Below are 27,279 nucleotides of genomic sequence, written 5' to 3' on the forward strand. Positions count from 1 at the left end.
CCCCACACAGGCGAAGTCCTCGGCTCCGGCACGAAATCCGAAAGCCTCGGCACTCTTCTGCCGATAACCTTGCGAACGAGATGACCTACATTACCGAAACCGAAGATGTATTTTACACGTACAAGGGCTCCCTGTCCCCAAAAGACAGTGAATCCGAGGTTTCTCAGAACCGAAGCCCGCACCGAGAGTAAGAAACATGTTCTTTCTTTGTATCTGCTTGTTTTGGCTGTTGAGGAATTTGCTCAGGCCCAGAGATGGCCATTTAAGTCAAGGGCTGGAGCCTGCAGCCAGCTCCCTAGGCTGCTCTCTGCCGGGATAATAGCATACATCAGACTGTCCCTGCCGCCGCAGGGGGACAAGCTGTATGCCTGGGGTCTCGAGCTTGCGCTTCTTTTTGTGTATGACAAAGACCTACTCTCCACAGACATGTTAGCTGCCTTGAATCATCTCCAGTTCATGAGCAAAGCCCCGTTTAGATCAGTTCCCATTCCAGAGCTATAGATATGTTAACCTTAATAGTAGTTTTTCTCTAGATTGCCAGAGTTTTAACCACTGCAAGATTTCTAGATCGCTGGAGATAGGCTTACTTGTACCCTTCCACAGAAAGCCTTCTCAGATCTACAGTGTGCCCTCAGGGTTTTTTGGGGAGAGGGGGTTGTTTTTAATGAATCATTAGTGTAAAGCAAAAACACGCATAGACCATCTCCTGCATTTTTGTTAAATTTTTGTTGACAGTTTGCATTAAATTCTTTTATGTCCCCACTTTCCCTTTTTTAAATGTGACAAACTCCCTTCCCGTCGCAAGGCCGGGGGAAAAAACGTCTTTCCAAAAGTACTGGAGCTCTTTGATTATTCAATAAGCTGTATCGAAATCACTAGTTCCCTTTGGTCCTGATTTAGCAAAGAACTCAGAGCTCCACGTTAGGCGCGGTGCATTGGCTTCCCTTACTCCAGTTCCTGAGATAGTGCCTACTTTTCCCTGCTTTATTCATGGCTCTTATTTTTTTTTTATTTTTTTATTGTTATATAAATCACCATCATGGCTCTTATTTTTTTTCCTTAATGAATTCATAGCTCTACTCTGTACATTTTAGAGTAAGCGATCTCAAATCAAGTTTTTGAGGTGGACAGACCTAATCATAAATAAAATGACATTTTAAGCTGAAGTATGAGAGGACTGTATCAACCATTAGGAAGTCAACCGTAGGCGTTTGGTATTGATGCTGTTTAAGTGCCATACTATACCCGAAATAATAAGGAAACACAATGCCTCCCCTAATGGCACAGAATTAGCGAGAAGGCACTTTAGTTTATCTGTAAATTTTTACCACTCTAGCTGCTAGGTTTATGGCATTCAGCGCACCCTGATTGTATTCTAGACATCGCAGGTGAATTGCAAATCTGGCTTCTTCCTTATGTGTGAGGTTGTTACCTCTCTGGTGACCGCAGCAAACATGGTTTCCAGCTTATCTGTGTTCTTAACACCTCTGGTTAAATAATCCTCTGGTCACTGTTTCCTTGTGACTTGAGCTCAGATGATGCTTTTGTTGAAATGATCACTATCTCTTGCTCCAACTTGCAGCCCTGTTGAAGTGACAGTGTGGAAGGGTGTGAGTTCCTTTGTGTGACACCATGGTTTTGCAAATCTAGATAGACAAGGCAGGAATGCAGGCATGCATGACTTGAACCAGTTTGAGTTGGCGATGGGGTGGGGTTCTGTAGCTTTGGGGAAAGGAGAAAGAGGGTTTGGGAAACGAACTGAGGGCTCTGGGGAGCTCAGTCTCACTCCCTCCATGTCAGCCCTTCCTCTTGTGGTTTGCAGTCCCATCATGGAATTGTGGACCATCCAGACTCCCGTGGTCCAGTGCCGTAGCCATTAAGCATGTGTGGCTATTCAGATTTAGGTTACTTAACATTTAAATCCCATTCCTCAGTCATCTGAGCCTCATTTCAAGTGCTCAAAAACCACATGTAGGTAGCAACTACCGCGCTGGACAGAACAGATAGATACCTTTCCATCATCACAGAAAGTGCTACTGGCAGTACTGATCGGTGCCGGGTAGAGAGAGACGGAGTCTGTCCGGTAGGGTGTGGATGTTTTCCAAGGCTGCATGCGTTGCTGAGCACAGTAGCACACCATATACACCCTTTGCTGCTCACGGAGGGAACATCAAGGCAAATTAGACAAGTGTGTGCTTTTAGGGGCCGCCAGGCCAGCCGGGCAAATAGCACATTGTCAGCTTTCAGCACTGCATCTTCTACCACTTTGGTAAAAGGAAAGAGTTTGGGGAACGGTCTGAGGGTCCTGAGAAGCACAATTACATGTCCCATGTCAGATTTTCCTGCTGTGGCCTGCCACCCACATCATGGCATCGTGCGGCAGCTAGACCCTCACTGTCCAACACAGAAGCCACTAGCCACATAGGGCTATTTAAATTTACATTCAGAGGCGCCTGGATGGCTCAGTTGGTTAAGCAGCTCACTCGTGCTCTCAGCTCAGGTCTTGATCTCAGGGTCATGAGTTCAAGTCCTGCATTGGGCTCCACACTATGCAGGGAATCTACTTAAAAAAAAAAAAGAATTTACACTCATTAAAATTAGATTCAAAATTCACTTCCTTAAGTCCTGTTTGATTCAAGTAATTTCAGGCCCCATGTACCCCCTATGCATGGCACATCAATTCTTTGAAACTCCTCCATGAGACCTTGTAAGATGTGTCATCCTGGGGCACTTTTTATTTTGCACCTAAATGTTCAAAGTGGCAAATAATGGTGATTCGGAGGCAGCCTTCCTTGTCGTGGCTCTGCCCATAGATGTGTCTTACGGAGTCACGTTAACGGCCGTGCGCAGCAAGTGGGGTGAGCAGGTGAAAAATGACAGGCCCTACCTCCTCAGGTGGGGGACCCCTTCCTGCTGGTAGGATACTGCCTCCCGCTGGGTCTTCAGAGGCAGCTGCTCCCCGCAAGAGTCTAGGGGCCCTCCACTGCCCAAGGCAAGCAGGCAAGGTTGGTCTGTGTTTGGTGAAAAAAACCCAGGGTAGTTACTTGAGTGCGTATTTATTTGCAAGGTGTTCAAGAAATGTCTGACATATTTTATACAGCCTATTTGTGCTAAGAGGCAAAAAGAAGTATTCTGTCAGAAATCAGAAGAATAATATCACAGTCTGGAGGGTTCCTTGTAGAAAGGAGAATTCAGTGTAACGTTCGTACCCATGTAAACAAGAAGAAGAAAGAGAAAGGAAGAAAAAGAGCAGATAGACTTTGGCTCTCAACCCAGAGTGGTGCGGCTCAGGCTCTCTGAACATTCTCTTAGCGGATGAGTCACCGTCCGGGTTGTTCCGTATTTATAGCAGCACAGCCAAGTTTATGATTATAGTTATGAATCCTTGGCAGTTTGCTTTGTGCCCGAGTCCGCTGTACTCTTTCGTTACTCCCAGGGTTCTCTCAGCCCTTCCGTGCTCCTTTGCTTGCTTCAGAGCAGAGGTGGAACTCTGCAGGAAAGGAAGTTTTCTTAATGGCAAAAAAAAAAAAGGGTTGTTTTTTTTTTAAAAAAAAAAAAAAAACCACCACTCCCTACCACCGAGAAAATATGGGAGGGGAGGTTCCCTAAAGGAAAAGTGACTTTGCAGAACAGAGGCTGGTGGAAAAGCCACTTCGGCGCAATGGAGGGTTGTATTTGAAGAACTTCTTTGTTGCTGCTTTTCCACAGTTGTCCTGGTGGGTCCTCCAAGGGCATGGGGCTCTGTGTTGTGATGCCTCGATATTTGCTTGCTTCTCTCTTTAGAGCCTGCCTTGTTCCAGGGGACACGGGCGGCTGTCATTTTTTATCTCAAAACTCTGTGCAGGCGACGATGTGAATGCACTTAATGCTACGGAACTATACACTTCAGAAAAGGGTGGAATGGTACATTTTATAGTGTCTGTTTACCCACCACTACTGAATGCTTTTAAGAACTTCTGCGCATTGAGAGGGACTCTGGGAATGCCCTGTGGAGCCACACCGGCCGTGCAGGAATGCCCCCAGCCCTGCCACCCAGTCACCCCGCCGGCGGCCGGGAGCTGTCCTGCAGTGTGGCAGCCTGACCTGGTGCTGGGCATCCCCGTTGTCCGGCCTGTGCAGGAAGCCTTGTCCTGGACGCTGGCCCAGCACGAGCCCTGCCGTCCACAGATCCCTGCCTGGAGCTCCTGGGCAACGCAGGTAGCGTCCGTTTCTCATTCTCCCTGACACCCCCTGTTGACTCTCCTTTAAGTTACTTCCCATCCCGTCGGCCACAGGCCACCCTTCAGCCTGCTAGTCACCGTTCTCTGCACGTCAGTCCTGGACTAGAGCATGACTCTGTGTACGTCTAAGGGTCTCTGTCAGAGGAGGCCCGCCCACCATGGGGCTGCATTAGCGGTTCTGTGTTCTTCTTCCCTGCACCTGGCCTGTCCTCCACCAGGCATCCATCCGCTTACATGTGGATGTGTGACCGACACTTTAAACCCCAGGGACCCCGGTCCCCACTCACTGTCTTCCTGTCCCACCGGTGGCTCCCCCTCGGTCTTGGCGAGTGGGGACTGCATTTCGCTACCACCTGTTTGCACCCATTGGAAACTGGAGCCATCCTAGCCTCCTTCTCTTCCACCTTCCTCTGCGAGGTCCTCACCTCAGGAATCCTCCTCCCAGACCGCTCTCAGACTGCACCCCTGCACCATGCCACTGTGCGGCCCGCGGCCGGCCACCATCCTCAGTCATGGGGACCATCGCGATCATGCCCGTAGCCTTGGGTCTCCTCCTCACAAGCCAACAGGCTTCTCTTTGGGAAATTTGTGCCCCAGCAAGTCACGCCCCTGTGCTTTTTCAGAGTTTTATGCCTCTGCATATGCTGCTGTTTTGTCTTTTTTGTTATTAGTATTTTTCCTAGACCACCTTCTCCTTCCCTCTCAGCTACCTGTTCAGACTCCTGCTAAGTCGTCTCTCAAACTCCAGACCCAGTGCCTCAGTGAAGGCTCTCCTGGCCTCCCACTGTACCCCAGACATCTGAGCATCTCCAGTGCAACATGATGATATTCTTTATTTTTATACTTTTATGTCTTCTCTCAAACTAGACCCTGAGCTCTCTCTAGCCCCTCACACTCCCGTTTTGGCCATAGCTCAGGAACATCAGCATCTCCTGAGAGCTTGATGGAATTGTGAACCTCAGGCCCACCCCAGGCCTGCTGAATCTCAGAGTCTGCGTTTTAACAGGATCCTCAGGGGACCTAGATGAACGTGACGTTCTCAGAAGCTCTGAGCTCACCGAAGCTAAGAACTATGTAGCTAACCTTTTACCACCCCTCCCCCGCCAGCTTCCAGGTGATCGAGTGAATTCTGTGCTCTTCTAGAGTAATTCAGCCAAGCCCAGGTACTTGAGTAAGGTGGTTTTCTTCTTCATTCACTGAGCACATTGCTTGAGCTCTCACTGCGTGCCTGGCCGGGTGTTATGTGCCCTAGGATAGGAGAGAAAGAAGAAGTGGACGAAGGTCTCTCCCAATCTGAAGAAGCTCATAGACTCAAGAGAGAAATGTCACAGCAAATGGCCCCTGTTCTGTGACACCCATACAGCACACACCTCCTCACCGGGCGCCCGGTTAGAGCCGGGACGCCCTTTGTGGAGCACAACATTGCTCCCTCTAACAGGCTTGAGGGTGCAGGTCATTGTCCTTTCGTAGGGCTTACGGAAGCGTGGTATAAAAGCATCACGATGTAGAAGTCTTTCTTTCATGGGCAGTCCTACCATTTATAATTTCTTTGGCTGAGGAATGAATTCTAATGGCTTTTGTTTTTCATACCTGTAGTCAGGGGCACTTAGAGTTCTGAAGCATCTGTTTCCTGAAGGTGAATACCCTTTGGTCTGCCTGTCAGTCTGTCCTTGCCCCTGTCTCCCCAGGGAGCTGGAGGTGGACAGGCCCTCCCTGGCTGCTCTGGATCCCAGACAGCAGTGACAGTCCCCCCCCCACCGTGTCTCCCCTCCTCTGACAAGTGCCCCCTCCCTGCCCTGGGGAGAGACCTTCTTCCCAGTTACTGGCTTTGTCAGCCCACACTGGCTTCTTGCTTTGGCTCGTCCTACCCCTTTCTTCACTCCTTTCCCTAGAACCCAGGTACCCCTGGCAGCTCCCCTCGTCCCTCCTCACCCACCAGGCTCTCCCTCAGTAGCACCTCATCTCCTGCCCCAAGGAGGGAGGAAGCCCACTTGGTTTGGCATTTTGGCTCCTGGCACTCGTGTGCTGCATCCAGCTGCCATGTTCTTGTTGCTTCTCATTTGATGTCCTCCTCACCATCTGTCTGTCCATCCTCCACGCTGAGCAGAACGTTACTGCAGCCTACAGGGAACGTCTGTACATAGTTGATCAGCCAAAAAAAAAAAAAAATCGTCATATGTTTAATAAATTGCTCTCTAAAAGTAACCTCTCTATCCCTACTTAGAAAATAGGATTGGGCACACAATGACTTGGAATATATTATTTTTAGCACTGTGGGCTGTGTTAGACCGTTACATTTTATACTGAAAAAGAAAAATACTTCAAAACTTTATATGATGTAAGCCACACATTCAAAATGTAGAAATTAAATATAATGAATATAAAATTAGACTTTTACTGAAATTAGTCTGTTCTCTTCTGCTCTGTCACTTTGCTTTTCTGGATTTTTTTTGTTTATATGCCCTTCACCCTTTCTGTCACTATCACCCTCCAGAGTCTCCCAAATGGTTGAAGTGTGTTTGCTATTTGCAACTTCATATTAAAGGTTCATTTCCACCCCTAGAACTGGAAATAGTGTTTCCTAAACCGGGTTTGGCTTGATTTTTGTCTGGCAACTGCCAAGCAAGTTGCCCCTCCTGCCACTAGGGGGTGCTCATATAAACATGAAACTGGCCAAGTTACCCTTTTTGGGGGTAATTTTTTTAAAGCTTTAAGTAAATTAAAGATTTGTTCATCTTCACTCTGAAAACTTACCACTGGCATACAGCTTCACTTCCAAAATACCCTGTCTCTGAAATGCCTTCCCATCCATAGCACCCTTCCCTAACCCAGCAGCTCGAAAGCCATAGTGCCAAACTCTAGTCTTGCATATCGCTGTTATTTCTACACTGGTCTGTCACTGAATTTTTATATTCACATAAATTGAGATTGTGAATTATTGTGTGACTATGATACAGATTTTATATTTAGAGTAAGATCATTTGAACTTGCTAAGAAACAGAGAAGCCCCAATTTAATGAAAAATCCGCAGAGAAGGGTTTGAGATAAAAATTTAATGAGGCAGCGGCACCTGTCTTTTGTCTGTTATGTGTCACTGAATGCCTTGTCTACTCTTCTCTGTCATCTCTTAAGTCCGTTTGAGGTTAGAATGTGGCAGAGTCTGTAGAAGGTAAGGAAAACCCTATATTCTGTAGGCATTTTAAGGCATCTTTTGCTAGGCCTGTGACTCTGGAGGGGAGATAATGTGGGTGTGTGTGATGCAGAGAAGTCGAGTGTGACAGCTGAGATGGTTAATCCCTGTGGCCCTCTGTGGTGGGGCGGAGGGGGTCTTAGGAACAGACTTGGTGTGGCCCAGAGAAGAAAGAGATGCTCCAGGACCCAGGTCCATCAGATTCTGTATGTTAAGTGAGGGGAAAGCTGATCGCCCTTGGGCAAGTCACTCAGCCTCTCTGGACCATAGTTTCTTCACCTGTGAAATGGGAGTTGGACCAGAGGACTTCAGAGGTCTGTTCAGTTCTCATCGTCTGTAATTCTCTAAGACAGCACTGTCTAGTAGAACTTCCTGTGCTGATGGAAATGTTCTGGGGGCACCTGGGTGGCTCAGTTGGTTAAGCGTCTGCCTTCTGCTCAGGTCATGATCTTAGGGTCCTGGGATCAAGCCCCACATTGGGCTCCCTGCTCAGCGGGTAGTATGCTTCTCCCTCTGCCCTCCCCCCTGCTCATTCATTCTCTCTCTCTCTCTCTCATCAATTAGTCAATCTTAGGGCACCCAGGTGGCTCAGTCAGTTAAGCATCTGCCTTCAGTTCAGGTAATGATCTCAGGGTCCTGGGATCAAGCCCCACATCAGCTCTCTGCCCAGCAGGGAATCTGCTTCTCCCTCTGTGCTCTCTCTCTCTCTCTCTCTCTCTCTCTCAAATAAATAAATAAAATCTTTAATAATAATAAATAAATAAAATCTGAAAAAAAAAATGTTCTGTAACCATGCCATCCAAAACAGGAGCCATAAGCCTTGTGTGGCTCCTGAGCATTTTTGAGATGTGACTGATATAACCAAGGAACTTCCTGATCTTCATTTAAATGTGAATGGCCACGGGAGGGTATATATTAGAGGTGAAAAAAGTATAATCTCATTTTAGGCAATTAATGGAGATCACAGGGAAATAATGCAAACTAGGATTAATATAAATTGTCTTGGATGTGGAACATTAGTCCCATTTGGGGGGGGTCGGTAGCCAAGAGTCCTACTGACACAGAGCTAAGAGCAGGAATGAGATGGGAGGGAAAAGCTTTTAGAAGGGATGGAGGCATGCATCTGCGTGAGCTTCAGTAATTAAGCCACCAGAGTAGCTGGGCACATTTCCCTGTCACCTTCAGAGCAGCTGGGAAGGGAGCTGAGTTTTCAGCAGCTCCTGGATCCTCCCTGCCCTCCTGCCTTTTTCCCCAAAACTAAAGCTGATGATATTCAGGCCAGACAAGGGCAAGGGCGGCCCGTGGACGCCGGGTGTACCAGAGCCCTGGGATTGACCTGTAGAGCTCTCCTAAGGTTGCAGGGATTCATGACAGCCCTGGGATGCCAGGCCCTGACAGTCAGTAATGCTTGCTCTGCTAAAATGTTGATCCAGTTATTAAGATATCTCCTCCTTCCCCATAATGAAGGAGTATATCCGAGAACAATCCAGCACAAAGCTGCCTGACCCAGAAGTCATCCAGTTCTGTGTCTCCATCTTCAAATGCTCCAGGCTCCTGCTCACCAGATGGCGTCGATCAGCAGTTCTTAGAGGATTTCCACAGGGTGACCAAAGGGGGCTCCACCGAGGACTCCAGCCAGTACTACTGTGACAAGGTGGGTGGACTTGGGTCCTGTGGCAGTGGAGGGGGCAGGCGACCACCCAGGCTTCCCTGTGCCCAGGCACCTCATGGGCAATTTAAGTAATTAGGACCAAGAGAAAATATCTCCTCACCACCCACAGGAGAGAGAAGTAACATAATCATTTTTGCAACATTTTCCAGAATGATAATGGTGATGGCTATTTAGTTTTGATCCGCATCACGCCAGATGAAGATGGAAAATTTGGATTTAATCTGAAGGTATGTTGTGTGTCTTTATAAGGAAGCCATCTTTAGATGGCTTTTAAATTTCCGTTAGGAGTGTGCTGCATGCCTAAGTCTACATGAGGAAACTGACTCAGCCCTCAGAATTGGGGAGTTTTTAATGTGGCCATAGAGCTGCCTCACGCCAAGGGCCTACTCTGTGCTTGGTGCTCACTGTGCACTTCTTTATGTCACCTCATTGAGTGCTTATAATCGGTGAATTTGGTATTTTTAAACCCGTTTCATAAATGTGTACTAAGGCTCAGAGAGGTGACACACAGTTGGCCAAGTAGCTCTACCTCCAGAAGAAGGGTTTTTGAGGGAACCCATCAGCATCACTAAAGCCGATGAGAGAGAATAGCAGCGCAAGTTCCAGGGTCGTCACCCACCTCTGCCGGCTTTGGCCCACAAGTCACATCCCATCTGTTTCTGCAAATAAAGTTTTATTGGAACGTGGCCACACCCATTCATTTTACAAGTAGTTATCGGCTACCTTCACACTGTGGTGGCAGAGTTGAGCAATTGGAACAGAGCCCCCTCTCCGATACCTAAAATATTTACCCTCGGGCACTTTACAAAGTTGCCTAACCCCTGCTCTAGAGCAGAATGAGGGCAGGTGGTCTCCGCTGCCCACTCCCCCAGCTGCCACCTCAGACCCCCCTTCCTCTACCCCAGCACCCCGCTGAGGACCTGCCCTCACAGCCTGTGACTTTTTCTACAGCTTCTCCCTCTGATGCGGAAAACTCCCTTTCCAGCAGCACTTCTAGGCTGTGCTTGTGGAGTCCTCTGGGGATGTTTGCGTTTTTAAAAAGCTTGACCCTCCGAGCACATCTTTAGTTCGTGGAATGTGGGGATGGCAGTGAGAGGCTTCTGAGCAGTCATCTGGTTATCCCACTGGACCCTACCGAGCCAGGGACCTTGTAATCCCAAAAAGATGCCAACCCTTGGGATTAGAATCGGTTAAAGTGAAGTTGGAGCCCTCCCTGTGTCAGCGGTATCTGTGTGTCTTTGTTGCTATGAGCTATTCAAGTGTTTTGTTTTTCAATTTAACATGTTTATAGGGAGGAGTGGATCAAAAGATGCCTCTTGTGGTATCAAGGATAAACCCAGAGTCACCTGTAAGTGAACACATTTCGTTCTCTCCTACGTTCGTTTTCTGTTAAATCTAACATTTCTATTTCTGTGTGCTGTTTCTTTACCAGCAACAAAGAGCATGTGTCAATGCATGCGTATAAATGGAAAGAGAGAATGGAATCCATGTTTTTTCCAGAATTTTGCTGGTCCATGTAGCACCAGCATCACCTGAGAACTCATTAGAAATGTGGAATCTCAAGCCCCACCTGACCTCCTAGACCAGAATTTGCACTTTTAACAAGATTTCTGGGTGATTCATGTGCACATTAAAATTTAGAAGTACTTTCAAGAAAAGGAAACTGAGGCACAGAGTATGTTTCTCTGCTCACTCTGTGCACATAAACCCACCATCCCACCACCAGCACCCTGCCCTCTGCCCTCTGTCTAGCCTCCTCAGGAGAGGGTTTGCTTTTCTAGAGCAGTAAGCAGCAAAGAGTCACTATGTCTCCTAAGAAGGAACCAGGTTGGGAGTTTTACTTGTAAGTGGTCCTCAAGCATGTAGTTTACTTTTTCTTACTGCTTATGGCCTCTTCAAATTAAGAGGCTTCTGTTCCTGCACTGTTCAGTGCATTGCTTCCCTCCATGCTGGTTTCTGCCGTTGGTCTTATGCTGACAGAGGCTTTCTCTGTTGCAAGATAGACAAACACGTTTGGCTGACAAATCATTTTCTAACAGCACATCGAGAAAACAAAAGCTCAGAAGCCTCACAGTTACTACATTACAGTCATAAGTGAAGATTGGCTATCATAGAGGAATGGCTTCAGTAAGTTTCGTAGCTTTATTCTGAAATGCTGCATGACTCACATCATGACCATTTACAATCCCACAACCCACAACCATGTCAGCATAGCAGCGGATAGAAAAATAATGGCACGGTCACACCCGAGGGAGAAGAGAACTCAAACATGGTCTCAAGTGTCTGGACTCCAAGAGCATCCATGTCCTGCCCTTGAGGATTGTGTTATGGTAACCGAAGAAACTCGCTTTTCCTCTCTACCCAGGCAGACACCTGCATTCCTAAGCTGAATGAAGGGGATCAAATTGTGTTAATCAATGGCCGGGATATCTCAGAACACACTCATGACCAAGTGGTGATGTTCATCAAAGCCAGCCGGGAGTCCCACACGCGGGAGCTGGCCCTGGTGATCAGGAGAAAAGGTAACAGCCACCGCAGGGGAGGAGCCTTAGCGAGGTGGGGCCCTATCTCGCCCGTTCCATGGTTTTGAAAATGTTGAGCCTGTAGCCAACATTGGACAATCAAGAACTTGCGCTTCACAACCAAGATGTGGAACTTCTCACTTGCAAAATGTGAAGATCTGCCCACGCAGGGCCCAGCCCCTGGTGGCCAGCCCTCTGGAGGTAGGCAGCACTCACCCACCCCCTTTACACGGGACATGAGCCCTGATCCCTCCCAGGCTGGCTCCCCCTGCATCATGCCCCTCTCTCAGCTGCCTGGCCCTGCAGACGTTTGTGTTTTCAGCCCCTTCACGAAGGATCGGGTTCTGTTGAAGTCAGTAGAGCAGAGCATCCGGGGTGATCCTACCTCCACCACTACTGGGTTGAGGGACCTCGAGCAAGTTTCTTGCCCAGTTCGTGCTTCAGTTCCCTCTGATGTAGGGTAAGGGTACAGTAACCACTCCGTCACGGGGTTCTTGTGAAGACGGACTGATGCTTAGACTTGGAAGGCACCTAGAATGCTTCCTGATACCAGGCAGGCGTTTGAAGGATGGCTTCTTTTAAATACCATGACTTGTGTTGTTGTGGTGGTGGTTGTAAAACAAGCCAAGTCCTTGAATCCTTCTGCCCAGGTTTAAAATACTGAAGGGAGATGAAGTGTGTGATTTGAGGCCCGGCTGCGCAACCTGTGTTCTGGCTGCACAGGTGTCTGTATGCCCAGTCCCCAGACCCCCGTGCCTGCTTTCCCTCTGTACCCGTACATCTCTGAGCCCAGAGCTGGCTGCGAGTGTGAGGCCTTGCCCCATCTCTCCAGATCCCTACCGACACCCCCGCCCCCGCCCCGCCAACCACCGACGCCACGCCCAGCCAGGCCGGTGTTCAGTGTTTAGGGGCCATAGTTGCTGATGTCAAGCAGCACCAGGCAAAGGGTCCTGTGCTGTGCCTATGGCTTTACGTAACCCTCTTAGATCAGTACTTAGGTCAGTACGAGGGAAGGGATGAGGAAACCAAGTCACAGACTGGCTAATGATGGGAAACGAATCCAGTGATGGGGAGTAGGCCTCCTCACAGGATGCACCCCGGGGCATGCGGACCATCCTGGTGGGGGGGGCGGTGCGGACTAGAGTCCTCAGGCCAGGCGGGGGGAGGGGAGTCCTCCACCAGCCCGTGGCAGGGGCTGGCGCTGGTCTGAGAGGGGAAAATGGTTGCTTGTAAACTATTAGAGCTAAAAGGGCAGGGCCACAGGCTGTCTAGAACTAATGATAAGGAGTTTGTTTTTTAAATAAACATTTAAGTAAAAATGAATTGACTGAATGAAAAATAAGTAAACAGCATAGGGAGTAGCAGACATAACAGAAATCATATCCTTACAAAACAACAGAAGCAGTGTGCTTCCAGGGTCTGTGGAAAGAATGTGGTCTTTTGGATCAGAGATATGTAGACTGGACTCCTGTCTGTGCCCCCCCCCACCCCCTGATAGTCTGGGTCACTTTGGACACTTTAGACAACTTCTTCACCCTGATAGTCCATTTCCTCAACTGTAAAATGGGGACAATGGCAGCTACTTCAACATTCAGTTCAGCTATGTGGGAAAATGCCGTGGTTATTTTCCTTCTTCTTTCTTGTCGTCTTGAAGGCAGTAGGGAGCCATTGAAGGCTTTTGAGTAAGAGTGACTTCCCTTCCTAGGTGAAAAGGGAAAATTGAGAGATGATGCCAAAGTTTCCAGTTTGGGAGATCGGAGAAGAAAGTGGCAGTGGACAGAAAGAGGCACATGAGACTGGGGAGGAAGTTAGTATAGGGCAGGGATGGGGGAGATCCCAGGTTTGCCTTTACCCAGAGGAGTCTGATGGGAAGGGAGAATCTGTACTGACGAGGTAGGACTGAACCCAGAGGAGGTGTTAGGACTTGATACATTTACTTGGGAACCTCCCACCTAAAGATGGCCTTGAGGGAGAGGCTGACTGGGCTCTGTGGGATAAAGCGGTCATAAAGTGCCCATGAAAAATACTTGTTTTAAGGAAGCAAATGAAAGGGACCTGAGAAAGAAATAGAGGAGGGGAGACAGTTGGGTGGAAGAATAACCAGGTCAGAGAGAACAAAGGTGGAGGAAGTAAGGTTTCTTTAAAAACATTCTTTCCCTTTCTCCCACCTTTGTCAAAAGGCTCTGAGTACAAAACACCATCATTTAAAACTAACCAGAAAGATTAGTATGTCATTTTGTATAATTAGCACTTACTGAATCATTCAAGAAGTAGTGTCTTTGGTGAAAGTGATTACCATAAGCTTAATCGTTTAATAAGCTGTTTTATACCATCTGCATTCAGGTGCCATAAGTGTGTGTGTATATATATACATTTTTTTTTTTTGAGGAAACAGATCTACCAGAATGTTCCTACCCCTGCCAGACACACTCTTTCTTGTTCACTACAGCTGTGCACTCATTTGCTGACATCAAATCTGAAGATGAACTGAACCAGCTTTTCCCAGAGGCCATTTTCCCCATTTGTCCGGAGGGTGGGGACACCTTGGAGGGATCCATGGAACAGCTAAAGAAGGGCCTTGAAAGCGGGACAGTACTGATCCAGTTCGAGGTAAGAGACCTCGAGGGCCAAGTCCTGCGCCCATGGGGAGGCCACAGCAGCCTCAGTGGGCTGCTCAGTTGCTGCTGCATGACCCAAGTCACCAGGCAGCCCGTGCTCATCGTGGGAACACAGTGGGGGCTCAGAGCCTAGGGCAGCAGAGCAGGCCTGGAAGGCTGGGGATGGGGCCACAGCCTGGTGCTGAACTCTGCCTCACCCTCTTATCTAGTAATGCTCGGTAGTCATGGAGAAACATGTCAGAAATCGAGGAGGAGGGACTCTGAGCATATTTAGCTGCCAACACAAAAGCTCAAAACGCTCAGCAGTAGAAGGTGCTGGAGAAACAGTGTGGGTGAGCCCCAGAGGATGGTGGAGGAGCCTGTCCCTGACCCCACCAGACATGCTCTGTAGTTTAGAGCAGGTTGCGTCATCCCATGAGGGCAGAGCGGCTGGCCTGCCCAGGTCCCCCAGAGCCGTGTGACTAGGAGTAGAATCCAGAGTCAGACCTTGTCTTCCTTCCCCAGGAGGGGCCTCTAATCACAGAACTGAGACTGTGACAGAGGCACACACAGGGCCCTCGCAGAACAAAGCGGGAACAAAGGAGATTTGGTCTTTAAGTCCACTGTATTGATCACTAACAGAGTGAACAGAGTGAACAGATAAACACAGTGTGTTTATCTTCCAAATTTTTTAAAGGTAGAAGTGTAGTTCATACAATAAAAGATAACAGAAGAGCACAAAGAAGCCTAACATAGACAGTTAAAATAGATCATGATTAATGACAGCATACACAGTCTGGATTCATAAATTAGGAAAGAGTCCAGATCTGAATCAAAAGCATAAGTCAGCAGTGCCGTTTTTTATTGGAAAGCTATAGAAAGGGAAAAGTCACAGAAACAAAACTAAGAAGTTGGTCAAATGCACGTGGTCACATACTGATTCAGAAAAGCATGAGTGATGTGCATATCAAACAGGAAACACTATAAAGCAAAGAATCTTAAGTGAAAAAAAGGTCTATAATGGCATAAGGAATGGAATGTAAATAATATATGTTATTAGAGCAATGTGTATCTGAACAATAGTAGAAAGTATAAAAACCCGTAAGTAAAAGGTGAAGATAACTAACCCCATCCTGAAAAATAACTTCATATCTTGTGGAAATAAAATCAGGGTAAGGGGGGAGGAATAATTTAATTAATTGGCAGAATTGATGGACATATACTGAGTATCTACAAAGAGAAATAGCCCTTTTTTCCCAGTGTCCTGCAGGAGGCTATGTTGACAAGATTTTGAAGGAAGAAAATGTAGAGGTTATGTTCTCTGGCCTTGCATTGCAAAAAAGTTCAAAATTGAAATATACATTTTAAACACTGTAAAGCTCAACATTTTTAAACACTCTCCCAAGTAACTGAAACAAGGAGAAGGTAAAAGCCAGTTACAGAATATGAATAAATGTTTGGCATTGGAGGGCATGGGAAAGGTGGGGAGGCACTATGGAGATGCCTGTCCAGCGAGTGTGTATTGGGTATTTACCATGTGCCAAACACTGCGTGAGGAACATAATGAGGGAAAGAGAGGATTTCCGGCCCCAAGCAGCTAACAGTCTAATATTGGTATATTTGGAGGATGTATCCTAAGTCCCAGAAACAGCTAAAGACCAAGGTAGGGGGGCGCCTGGGTGGCTCAGTCAGTTAAGCATCTGCCTTCGGCTCAGGTCGTGATCCCAGGGTCCTGGGATCAAGCCCCACATCGGGCCCCGCATCGGGCTCCCTGCTCAGCAAGGAGTCTGCTTCTCCCTCTCCTTCTGCCTGCCGCTCTGCCTACTTGTGCTCACTCTCTCTCTCTATCAAATAAAGAAATAAAATCTTTAAAAAAAAAAAAAAAAAAAAGACCAAGGTAGGGCAAGATTTCCTTACGTAGTAGATGTATGTTCCATAGGAAATGGAGGTGCGGGGGTTCCAGGTCGTCTGAGGTAAGATGTATTAAGGAGATGGATGGGATTAAGTGTGGATGGAAGGTCATTCCAGCAAGGTCACAGCCTGAATGCAGGCTAAGCTCCTCAGGTGTCAGGTGGCGCAGGGAAGCACGCCTACCTGGGTTGAGCAATGCCAGGAGTCCTGGGAGAGGCTCCAGGTGCTGGGAGTCCTTCCATCGCACACCGTCCTTGATTGGATTGTCCACAGGGAGGCACTGTGGGCTCTCAAAGAGGGAAAAAGCTTGACTGTGGTCTTACACAGTGCTCCAGAAAACCCCCTCCACTCAGCTGGCCCCACTTTGGTTTCACATGTGGGAATCCCACATAAGATTTTCCTCGAACACTGTTCACTGAACTTCATTGAGAAGTTTAAAAATACCTGAGAGAGGAGTACCCACCATCCCCTGTGGTTTTGAGTAGCATCTCTCAAAGGGTGACCCACGGACCACCTGTATGGCTATCACCTGAGGAGCCTGTGAAACGGGGCCCAGCCCCCAGCTGCTGGATGAGCCACGCTGGGATAGGTCCTGGCTGTTGGTCCTCCTCACAAGATGGGCAGGAGGTTCTGATGCCCAGGCTGATCCAGGGGGCCGCAGAGTGGGGATGGTACCACCGCTGCCTGTGCGAAGTCTCATCTTTAGAGCTTAGAGTCGGACCGCAGCATAAGGAATGGAGAACATAGAAATGTTAGGTTAGGGTTAAATTTTAGTATGTGCACATTTCATTTAGTCTATATGTTTCCTAGGGATCGAGTAGGAAAACTCTCTTTTTGCCTACTATCGCTTGCAGCAGAGTTAACACCAGAGCCGCTCTGTGCTGGAGCTGGTGGGGTACATGGAGCCCTGCTGCCTCAGTCTCCCCACACGGCCCCCCAAGGAGCCCTAGAGCGTGGAACGTAATGTAACGACCCCTCTTACAGAAGCGGGAAGACGCCTTCCCCAGCTGCTAGAGGGGAGCAATGCTCAAGGAAGCCAGATCAAACTGGAAACTACGACAAAGGGAAACCCTGAATTGAGCACTTAGTATGTGCCAAGTGTTTTATGGGCATAACCTCACAGAACTGCTATCCCCACTGTATAGATGGAGGAGCAGAGTCTCAGAGAGCTTGTTGCACAGTAAATGGTTCTGCCCGATTAGAACCAGACAGGCTAACTCAGGAGCTTGTTCTCTTTTGGAAACAACAAAGTGCTGTTTATGTGGGGGAGTTGTTATTAGAATAGTACAGCATCAGAGCTAGAAAAAATCTGAGAAGCAGTCTCACCACACAGAGCCAGACTTTAAATCCTGACTCTGCCACTTGCTTCTTATGTGACCTCAGGCAGCATGTCCGTTTCACCTCTCTGTACCCTCTACTTACCCATCTATAAATTGGGTATGTCATGGGTCGGTTGTAAGGCTTAGATGAGATACTCAGTGTGTTATTTAGCACATGGTAAGAATGCCATAAAGAGTAACAACTATAATTATTTATAAAAAAAAAAAAAAGGCTCAATCTCCATACAAGAAGTGGTCATGTCTGCTGGGTTTGGAACCCTGGGCTGTCTGACTCCAGAATCTTGGCTGTTCTGATTTTCCACCTGCTCCCCCCGCCTCCCCTGGTGGCATTAGCAGATGGCAGTGTATCTGATGGGGGCTGTGCTCTGGACAAGAGCAGAAAGAGGGGGCTGGTCCCTAGCAGGTGCCCATGCCACCCACTCCACAATGCCAAGGGCCTGCCCTGGGGTAGCAGGGCCATGGATAGAATCCCCCCTGTGATGGCTAGCTGGTTTTCAGCAAAGCTTGTTTTAAAGCGTTTTTGCATTAGGGGAATTCCCCGTCCCTCCCGTGGCTTTTGGTAAACAATTACTAATGTGTTCCAGAAAGCATTTGGTCCCAGCTGTAATAAAACCATGCTTAATAATTATTAGCATTTCTGTAGCATTTTGGAATCTGCTAAGTATGTTTCCCATATGTTGTCTCTGTTGATTCTCACAACTTTAGGATGGTGCCTTTCTAGATGGAGAAAACGAGGCTGGGGGTTGGGAACTTGCCTCATGTTAAATAGCTGGTCAGATAGAGGTAGGATTAGAATCTGTGTGAAGGTCTAGGCAGTGTCAGAACTCACCATTGCCGGGTGCCCCCCAGCTCCTCACCCAGCCTCCAATCTGAGCCCTTCCCTCCCGGAGCTATACCGCATGAGCTACCCAGTGTGAGCTGTTTGGCATCAAACTGCCTGAATACTCTACCTGGTTCAGCCAAGGTTGGGCGTCACTCTGTCGCACGTCAAGGAGAAGATTTGGGGTTTGCATGGCTCCAAGTCTTAACATCTCCAGGATGCTCTTTTGTTAAGGAACTCATTAAGTCTGCCCCAGGTTCATTCCTTCCTGAAGGAAACCTGTGGCTCATTTCATACTTTCCCTGAGTTGACCTTTCTATTTAAGCAAGGGAAGGTGTGTCCTTTGAGAACCAGCTTTCCTGGCAAAGGACCTTTGTGCCTGTCTCCATCCAGTGACTGGATGGCTTGCAACTTCTCTGCCTCCTTGTCCAGTGAAGACTTCTGCAGAGACTTTTAGAGTGAGGTTGATAGGAAATGAACCTCTCTCCTCCTCCCTCTCTGCACGGATATGAGCCGGGGCTACAGGGCTCCGCCAGAGACCACGTCCAGCTCAGAAACCCTCACACATCCCCCTTCAGCATCTTCCTCCTTTACAAAACCAGAAGCCCGTCTTTTTCTCTCTTTTGACCGATTTTCCCTGAAGTCCCTCCTATATCACCCTTATAGGAAACATCCATTAGTGTCAAAACAAGTGACTCACTGGCTCCTGGGATGACTATAAAAGTTGATCTGGAAGGACTAAGATAGCTGAAGGCTTAATGAGAGGTTTGAAGTGACACACGTAGAAATTAGTGAAGGCAATTATACCTTCGAGATGAGAGTGCATACCTTAAAAAAAAAAAAACCCATTTAAGAATTTTTCCAGATTTTTTTTTCCTTTAAGGAAAACGTTCTGTAATGTGCAGAATACTGGGAGCAAGTGTGAGGGCTTTACATTTCAGATTCCAGAAGCCCATTTTAAAGAGGGTGCCACCCCAACTCATTATCATGTATTTACCTGTGAAAGGGACTCGAAGGAATACTTGATCCCAGCAGTGGGATCTGCTTCAAGTAGCACTTTTGAAGGTCCCCAAATTACCAGCAATAGTGTTAGTTTGTTTCAGCACACCTTTATGGGAATGTAGGGGGAGGCTCCAGGGTGCCTCCAGGCAGTGTCCCTTGCCCTCTGGCTGGGACAGAGACAAGGGAAAGGGGGAGTTCCCAGTGTAGACAAACTGCCCCTGAGTAGTGAATTATGTCTACAAAGTACTACTAGGGAAACAGCCTCTCAAGGTCTTCATGAAAAAGGAGTTACCCTTAGCTTAATTGTATGGTTCCATGACTCCACTTGTCATGCTTTACTCAGTGGTCTGCACCCTCTGTTCAAAGCTACAGACCCCTCTATTCCTTCACTCTACATGTTTTGATTAAACGCATACTGTGGGCCAGGTACAGTGCTGGCCTAGGGCTTATGGTGATGAACAAAAGCAAACAAGATGCCTGCCTTCATGAAGATCACCGTTGGGTGCTTGATACAGGAAGTAGGATGTAAGCAGCTGTTTAAAAAAAAAAATCATTGCCTGCAGTAGATCTTAGTCATTGCTGAGGGAGTGAAAGGGAGTCTTTCTACTGTTTGATCTCTCCTTGCCCATTGCCCCTTCAACTCCTCCTCCTTTTTCTTTTTCCTCCCTGTCTTTTCCCTTTTTCTCTCTACCGCTTTCCCCCACCTTGGGTTCTCAGCCTTCGAGAATTCTCCCTTTCTCTGGTCGTAGAGTTGATGGGATGTTCGATTCCCCTGTGCGAGGCCTTGCCCGCCTCTACTGGTCGAGCCTGGGGGGTGTCAGAAACCTTCGTCTGAGGATGGTGACCAGATTTCACACCTTGGCTTGGGCCAGTAGTCTGAGGAGATCAGAGTCCTCTCCTGATGCCCTCTCTCTAACATTAGAGGACTTTTTCGAAGAAGAAATGTTTAGACTGGAAAACCACATCATGTTACCCATGCCAGCGGTCCTGCGTTGGAGAGGTCTAGCTTCCACTGTTCAGCTTTCTGTCTTTGGAAGCCAGAGCCAGTGATATTGGCGCTAATTTAAATATGGTTGTTCCATAACAACCCATTCTCAGCTGATCTTTTTATAATTTACCCTTAGTTTCACAGCTTCTTAGGACTACAGTCTAATAAGATGAGAACAAAGCACTTTAGGATTTAAAAATTAATAGGTTTTTTTTTAAGATTTTATTTATTTATTTAACAGAGAGACACAGCGAGAGAGGGAGCACAAGCAGGGAGAGTGGGAGAGGGAGAAGCGAAGCAGGCTTCCCGCGGAGCAGGGACCCCGATGCGGGGCTCGATCCCAGGACCCTGGGATCATGACCTGAGCCGAAAGCAGATGCTTAATGACTGAGACACCCAGGCGCCCCCAAAATTAATAGTTTTTAATAAAACTGTTACAACTTCTAACCCACTGCCCCTGGGACTCCCTCGCCAGGCTCCTGGTTGCTCTCGTTTTAGGGCAGAATTGTGACTGGGAGCTCTTGCTCGCCTCGCACACCTTTAGCCTGGGATTAACCCAAGCCAAGTGTTCTTTTACAATGAGTAGTTCTTGAAAGAGGCTTGTCTGAATTCTGGCTGATGGTCTTTAATTCCTTTCCCTCCATCCCTGACCCTTCTGGAAAGATATACCTGGGTTTCCAACACCTCACTCTCCACCCTGGAGCCCCCCCTTCTCAGAGTAGTGTTTTCATAGCCTGCTGAGCAGCTCACAGGGTCTGGAGAAAAAGTCAATAAATTAAAGGAAGTTGAAAACCAACTCTTAACACCTTCACAAGCTAAGTGGATGACTAGGACTTGAAGCAGTTCAGCAGAAATAGGGCTCAGTGTTCACCTTGGCAAGGCAGACATGATATGAGCTTGTCCTACTTTCTGAAGGCCCCCAAAATCATCTTCCTATTCACCCAGCTTTTTGTTGAATTTTGAATGTATAGATCTATTCTAGTTTTTTTTCTCATTCAGTCATTTGCAAATTTTTTTTTACAATTTTTTTTTTTTTTACGATTTTATTTATTTGACAGAGAGAGACACAGCGAGAGAGGGAACACAAGCAGGGGGAGTGGGAGAGGGAGAAGCAGGCTTCCCGCAGAGCAGGGAGCCCCATGTGGGACTCGATCCCAGGACCCCGGGATCATGACCTGAGCTGAAGGCAGACGCTTAACGACTGAGCCACCCAGGCAGGCGCCCCTCTCATTCAGTCATTTGAATTTAAGAAATAATTTGGCTGAGGCTCCTGGGTGGCTCAGTCGGTTAGGCATCCAACTCTTGGTTTCGGCTCAGGTCATGCTCTCAGGGTAATAGGATTGAGCCAGTGTCCAGCTCCATGCTCAGCAGGGAGTCTGCTTGGGATTCTCCCTGATCGCTCACGCTCACATGCTCTCTCTCTCTCTCTCTCAAATAAATAAATCTTAAAAAAAAAGAAAGAATTTGGCTGGAGGGGAGGTGGGCAAGGGGTGGGGTAAATGGGTGATGGGCATTGAAGAAGGGACTTGTGATGAGCACTGGGTATTATATGTAATTGATGAATCACTAAATTCTACACCTGAAACCAATATTGTACTATATGTTAACTAACTAGAATTTAAGTAAAAGCTTAAAAAAAAGAAATAATTTGCATTGTAATAATTCAGGTAATTCAGAAATAGCCCAAAGTAGAATTGTCTCCTGACTCCCATCTTCTTTAGCTTCTTGCTCTTTGTTACAATTTACAAATAACTACTTGGCGCCTGTCCTTCCACACCTGTTTTGGTGCTCATGCAAATATATTTTATACACAAAAGTGCACACACATATACATTATACACATGTTATGTGTATGTGCTGTTATATATAAAAGAGATCACCACTTTATTCTGTAACTTGCATTCTTCACTTAAAAATAGATGAATGATTGGGGCGCCTGGGTGGCTCAGTCATTGGGCGTCTGCCTTCGGCTTGGGTCATGGTCCTGGAGTCCTGGGATTGAGCCCCTCATCTGGCTCCCTGCTCCGAGGGAAGCCTGCTTCTCCCTCTCCCACTCCCCGTGCTTGTGTTCCTGCTCTCGCTGTCTCTCTCTCTCTGTCAAATAAATAAATAAAATCTTAAAAAAAAAAAATAGATGAATGAATATCCTTCCAAATCTGTACTTTAATCTTATTCTCTTCATTGCACATAATTTTGTGGTATCACTGTGCCATAATTTAAGGCAACACTTCTCCCTATTGGGAAATTTTCAGGCTGTTTCCAGTATTCTAATAAAAAAATACTTTGCTATGGGGAAATTTCTTTGATACGAATCTTTATGCATTCCTGTCAGATAAAGCCCAGGGTGTGCACATTTCAAAATCTTTAAACACTGCTATTTTATTTTTTATTTTAGTCCTTTAACAATCTTATCAATAGATCATTACTGCTGAGATGTATTTATATACTTCTTATAATTAAAGCCCTTTGCTAGATCTGTGCTTTCCTGCTAGACCATCTCAAGTTGATTACATTTACGATTTTATTTGGGAAAAAAACTCTTTGAACCTTCGGCTTAGCTTTACTGATTATATTCACGTAATTGGGTTTTACCTCCATGCAGTTAGTCAGTTAGAACTAAAAGGTCATTTGGGGAAATTTGACTCAGACAGTCTCCGTACAGTATCAAATCAAACCTTCCAATAAAACATGAATTTATTTCTAGAATGGTCTCCGTCCATTAAAGCTGGCAGACATTTAAGAAGTTGTTCAGTGGCTACTTGATTGTTATGAACTGAAATTATGAAGTTCAGTAGCTGAGCTTGGGGGAGAGATTGCAAATTCTAAACATCTGGTAAATGTATAAGATATGACACAATTATTGTTGCCAGAAATCTCAATGCTAATTCTCTCCTGGTGATTTCTGTGCAGCTTGTTTATTTAATCGGAAAAGAACTAATAAGAGAAACAGACTCACAGAGGTCAGTTTACAAAACAAGAAATACAGTTTGCAAAAATATTGGTGGAAAATACCATTTAGCCTTCTTATTCAAATTGCAAACACACTGATGATGTTGGCCACAATTTGGTGGACTAACCATTCTCATACACCCTGGTAGGGCAACTTAGTTATACATATCAGAGTCCCTAAAAATATGTTTTGATGCTGTAATTCTCCTGGAAATTTATAAGAGTAAAAACTTTGAAAACGGCCTAATCAAAAAGTAGAGTAAAAGTTAAATTATGTGAAACTATAAATTAATCCAGTAAAAATCATTTTATGTAGAGAATATTTAGAATATTTAATGGCACGGGAAACTAGGCACTGTAATAAGTAGGAAAAAACAGTCTTCAAAATTACAGTAGTATTTCCCAGAATACTCCTTATGAGATGTGAGATCCTCCATGGCCTCCAAATGAGCTTGAGAAATGCTTAGCTAATCAGAATTAAATTAAGCTGAAGTACTGCAGGGCTGGGCTTCTTGGAGATTCATAGAACATAAGATGACTTGTATTTTCCAAATTTCTTTGACCTTGAAACTTTCTAAGGAATACCTATTAGCATCCTTCAAAACACTCGTGTTCCACAGAACATAGTATAGGAAGTGCTAATATGGAGTTGAGTCTCATTTTTTATTTTTAAAAATGTGTGTCTCTTGGGGCGCCTGGGTGGCTCAGTCGTTAAGCGTCTGCCTTCGGCTCAGGTCACGATCCCAGGATCCTGGGGTCGAGCCCCACATCGGGCTCCCTGCTCCGCTGGAAGCCTGCTTCTCCCTCTCCCACTCCCCCTGCTTGTGTTCCCTCTCTCGCTGTGTCTTTCTCTGTCAAATAAATAAATCTTTAAAAAATAAGTTAAATAAATAAATAAAAAATATAAATGTGTGTCTCTGATGTGTATACATGTGTACTTATGTTTATTTGTATACATGTATGCATAGAAAACTAGAGAAAACCTATGAAAAGGGTCATCTTGGGGGTTGTGAAATTACTGGTAATTTTTTTCTTTATACCAGTCTGAATTGCCCAGATTTTCTGGGGGAAGAAAAGAACACTTTCAATATTGAAGAAAAGTTGTGTTGTTTTTAAACTTTCATAAAGTTAATTAAAAAAAAGAAACACTGGTGAGGGGTGTCTGGGTGGTCAGTTGGTCGAGCACCCAACTCTTGGTTTCAGCTCAGGTCATGATCTCAGGGTCGTGAGATGGAGCCCCAAGTCAGTCGGGCTCCCTACTCAGCAGGGAGTCTGCTTCTCTCTCTTCCTCTGCCCCTCCCCCCCCCCACTCGTGTGCTCTCTCTCAAATAAATAGATAAAATCTTAGGAAAAGAAAAAAAGAAATCTCAAGGGCAGGAGGAAACTGGGAAGGAACGGATGTGTCTGTGGCCATCGTGGTGGTGGTGGTTTTACTGGTGTGTACTTATCCCCAGACTCAGCAAGTTGTATACATGAAATATACACCACTTCTTACATGACAATCATACCTCCATAGTGTGGTTTCAAAGAAAAAGAAAAAAAAAAGAGTCAGATGTGAATTCAGCCTCTCGTTTGTGATTGTGAGCAAGATATTTAATCTCTGCTTCTTGCTTGTAAAATAAGAGTCCTCTTAGTCTCTCCCACAGAGCTGTTGTCAGAATCGTATTGGGGAAATGACACAAATGTATCCAGTAGGTGCTTACAGATGTACAAAGATGGCTTTAATTGCATTTTTTGCTAGTTATTAAATGCACAGGGACATACCCCTTTAAATGAAGTTTACCCTTTTTACTGTGGAAACAGACTTCTTAATGATGAACGAAATGCTCTTGTTCTTTAGTTAAGAACAGGGTTCTCTCCATTGAACTGGAGGGAAATGTTTCTAGACTAATATAAATGGTTTCCACGTAACCTTGAGTCAGGATCCTTTCCTTTCTCTACTTGCTTCTAGCATTTGTCAAATAACTGTCATAAAGACGAGGTTTTACTTACCATGATCCATTATCTGGTGACTCAGACCCCTTCCTATGACTTCCTTTTCCCCAAAGATCCTCATGTTAAAAAAGAAAGAAAGAAGAAAGTGAATGTTGTCAGTTTCTCATGGGAGTATAAAATTTCTTCTTAGGAAGAGTTTTCTTTTTTTTTTTTTTTAATATTTTATTTATTTATTTGAGAGAGCGAGAATGAGAGAGAGAGAGAGCACATGAGAGGGTGGAGGGTCAGAGGGAGAAGCAGACTCCCTGCTGAGCAGGGAGCCCGATGCGGGACTCGATCCCGGGACTCCAGGATCATGACCTGAGCCGAAGGCAGTCGCTTAACCAACTGAGCCACCCAGGCGCCCCGGGAAGAGTTTTCTTTTAAAATATAGCACCAAGGGGTGCCTGGGTCGCTCAGTTTGTTGAGCATCTGACTCTTGATTTTGGCTCCGGTCAAGATCTCAGGGTGGTGAGATCAAGTCCCACGTCGGGCTCTGCACTGGGTGGGGAGTCTGCTTGAGATTCTCTCTCCTTCTCCCTCTTCCCCTCCCCACTCACACATGCTCTCTCTCTCTCAAAAAATAAATAAAATACAGCACCTAATCACTTTTAAATGTTAAGATCTAGTGCCAGGAGTGGTAGACTTTATTGTTAAAGTATGTTTCCACACTCCCTCCATAGCTGTTTTTTGCAGTGTCGATTTTTGGGGGTTTTTTCCTCACTTCTGTATTTGTTATATAGCAACTCTACAGAAAGAAGCCCGGTCTGGCCATAACGTTTGCAAAGCTGCCTCAAAATTTGGACAAAAACCGATACAAAGATGTGCTGCCTTGTGAGTATCCGGTGTGAATGCCTCCCTCCCCTTCCCGCCCTCCCCCAACACGCTGAGATAATGTTTCCCTTTTTAAAACAGATTGTCTGGTATTCTGGAACGATTTTCAGTGTGTCTGTAAACACCACCGTCTTTATTGCCGCCATGTCAGACTCAGAACAGTTGGGGAATAGTGTTTATGCTAATGAGGCGAGAGCTGCAGATGGGGTTGGGGACTGAACTCTTGTTTCCTTGGCATGATAAAAATAACGCTCGGGATAATCGGTAAATTGTTTTTCTCCCCCACAGACGACACCACCCGGGTCTTATTGCAGGGAAATGAAGATTATATTAATGCGAGTTATGTGAACGTAAGTCAAGAATCTGGATACTAAGAGCACGTTGATCACTGTCCCAAGCATGATCGTGGCATGGGTGGTGCTTTGCGGTGGACGAAGTGCTTCCCTGTTCGCCCCCTCATTTCAGCACCTCAGCAGCCCCTGAGGGAAGGCACAATAGTCTCATTTTACAGAGGACAAAACTAAGGTTCAGAGAGATTAAATAATTTGAAAAGTCACAAAGCTAACAGAAGGTGAGACCAAAACTCAGACTCCGTGTCTCTGACTCCCATCGTCCACATGCCTTCTGTCCTCAACTGCTGACATTTTTGTGGGGTTTTTTGTTTTTTGGCTGTTTTGGGTTGTTTGTTTGTTTGTTTTTGCCAGTGGTATGCTTGTAACTTTGTGTCCCCTCCCCCCATGTTATTACTGTACATCCCACCTAAAAATAAGGGGAAGAAAACCACTTGTGCATATAACCCAAAAAGAAAAGGTAAAAAGATGTCACATGTTGTGAGAAAGGCATTCATTTCACTCTGCAAATGCATGTTGGACAACTTACTTGGCCTCTCTGAACCTCATTTTCTTCATTTAAACCAGGGGTCAGCAGGCTTTTTCTGTAGAGGGCCAGGTGATAAACATTTTGGTCTTTGCAAGCTGAGGCAAAATAGAGGATATTACTTAGGTATTTACACAACCATTTAAAATGCAACCATGTAAAAATATTTTTTAAAACACTCTTAGCTTGCAGGTTACCTGGATGGCTCAGTCAGTTAAGCATCTGACTCTTGATTACAGTTCAGGTCATGATGCTCAGGGTCATGAGATTGAGCCGAGTTTGGCTCCGCACTCCAAGTGGGGTCTGCTTGAGATTCTCTCACCCTCTCCCTCTGTTCCCAACCCCTGTTTACTCTCTCTAAACAAACAAACAAATTCTTTTTTA

The 27,279-nt window shown here is 46.2% G+C and overlaps 1 protein-coding gene across 7 annotated transcripts in view; it reads left to right on the forward strand.

Annotated features, from left to right (window-relative positions):
* Window positions 1–27,279, forward strand: part of PTPN3 (protein tyrosine phosphatase non-receptor type 3) — a 105,548-nt gene that overhangs the window by 64,642 nt on the left and 13,627 nt on the right. For all 7 annotated transcript variants that reach the window (XM_027616454.2, XM_027616455.2, XM_027616457.2 and 4 more), the window contains 8 exons: window positions 11–187; window positions 8,878–9,064; window positions 9,232–9,309; window positions 10,374–10,430; window positions 11,448–11,604; window positions 14,054–14,214; window positions 25,929–26,019; window positions 26,308–26,369. In XM_027616454.2, coding sequence (XP_027472255.2) covers window positions 11–187; window positions 8,878–9,064; window positions 9,232–9,309; window positions 10,374–10,430; window positions 11,448–11,604; window positions 14,054–14,214; window positions 25,929–26,019; window positions 26,308–26,369 — 970 coding nt within the window. The remainder of the gene's footprint in view (window positions 1–10; window positions 188–8,877; window positions 9,065–9,231; window positions 9,310–10,373; window positions 10,431–11,447; window positions 11,605–14,053; window positions 14,215–25,928; window positions 26,020–26,307; window positions 26,370–27,279) is intronic.

Source organism: Zalophus californianus, chromosome 13, assembly GCF_009762305.2.
Source record: "Zalophus californianus isolate mZalCal1 chromosome 13, mZalCal1.pri.v2, whole genome shotgun sequence".
NCBI lineage: Eukaryota > Metazoa > Chordata > Mammalia > Carnivora > Otariidae > Zalophus > Zalophus californianus.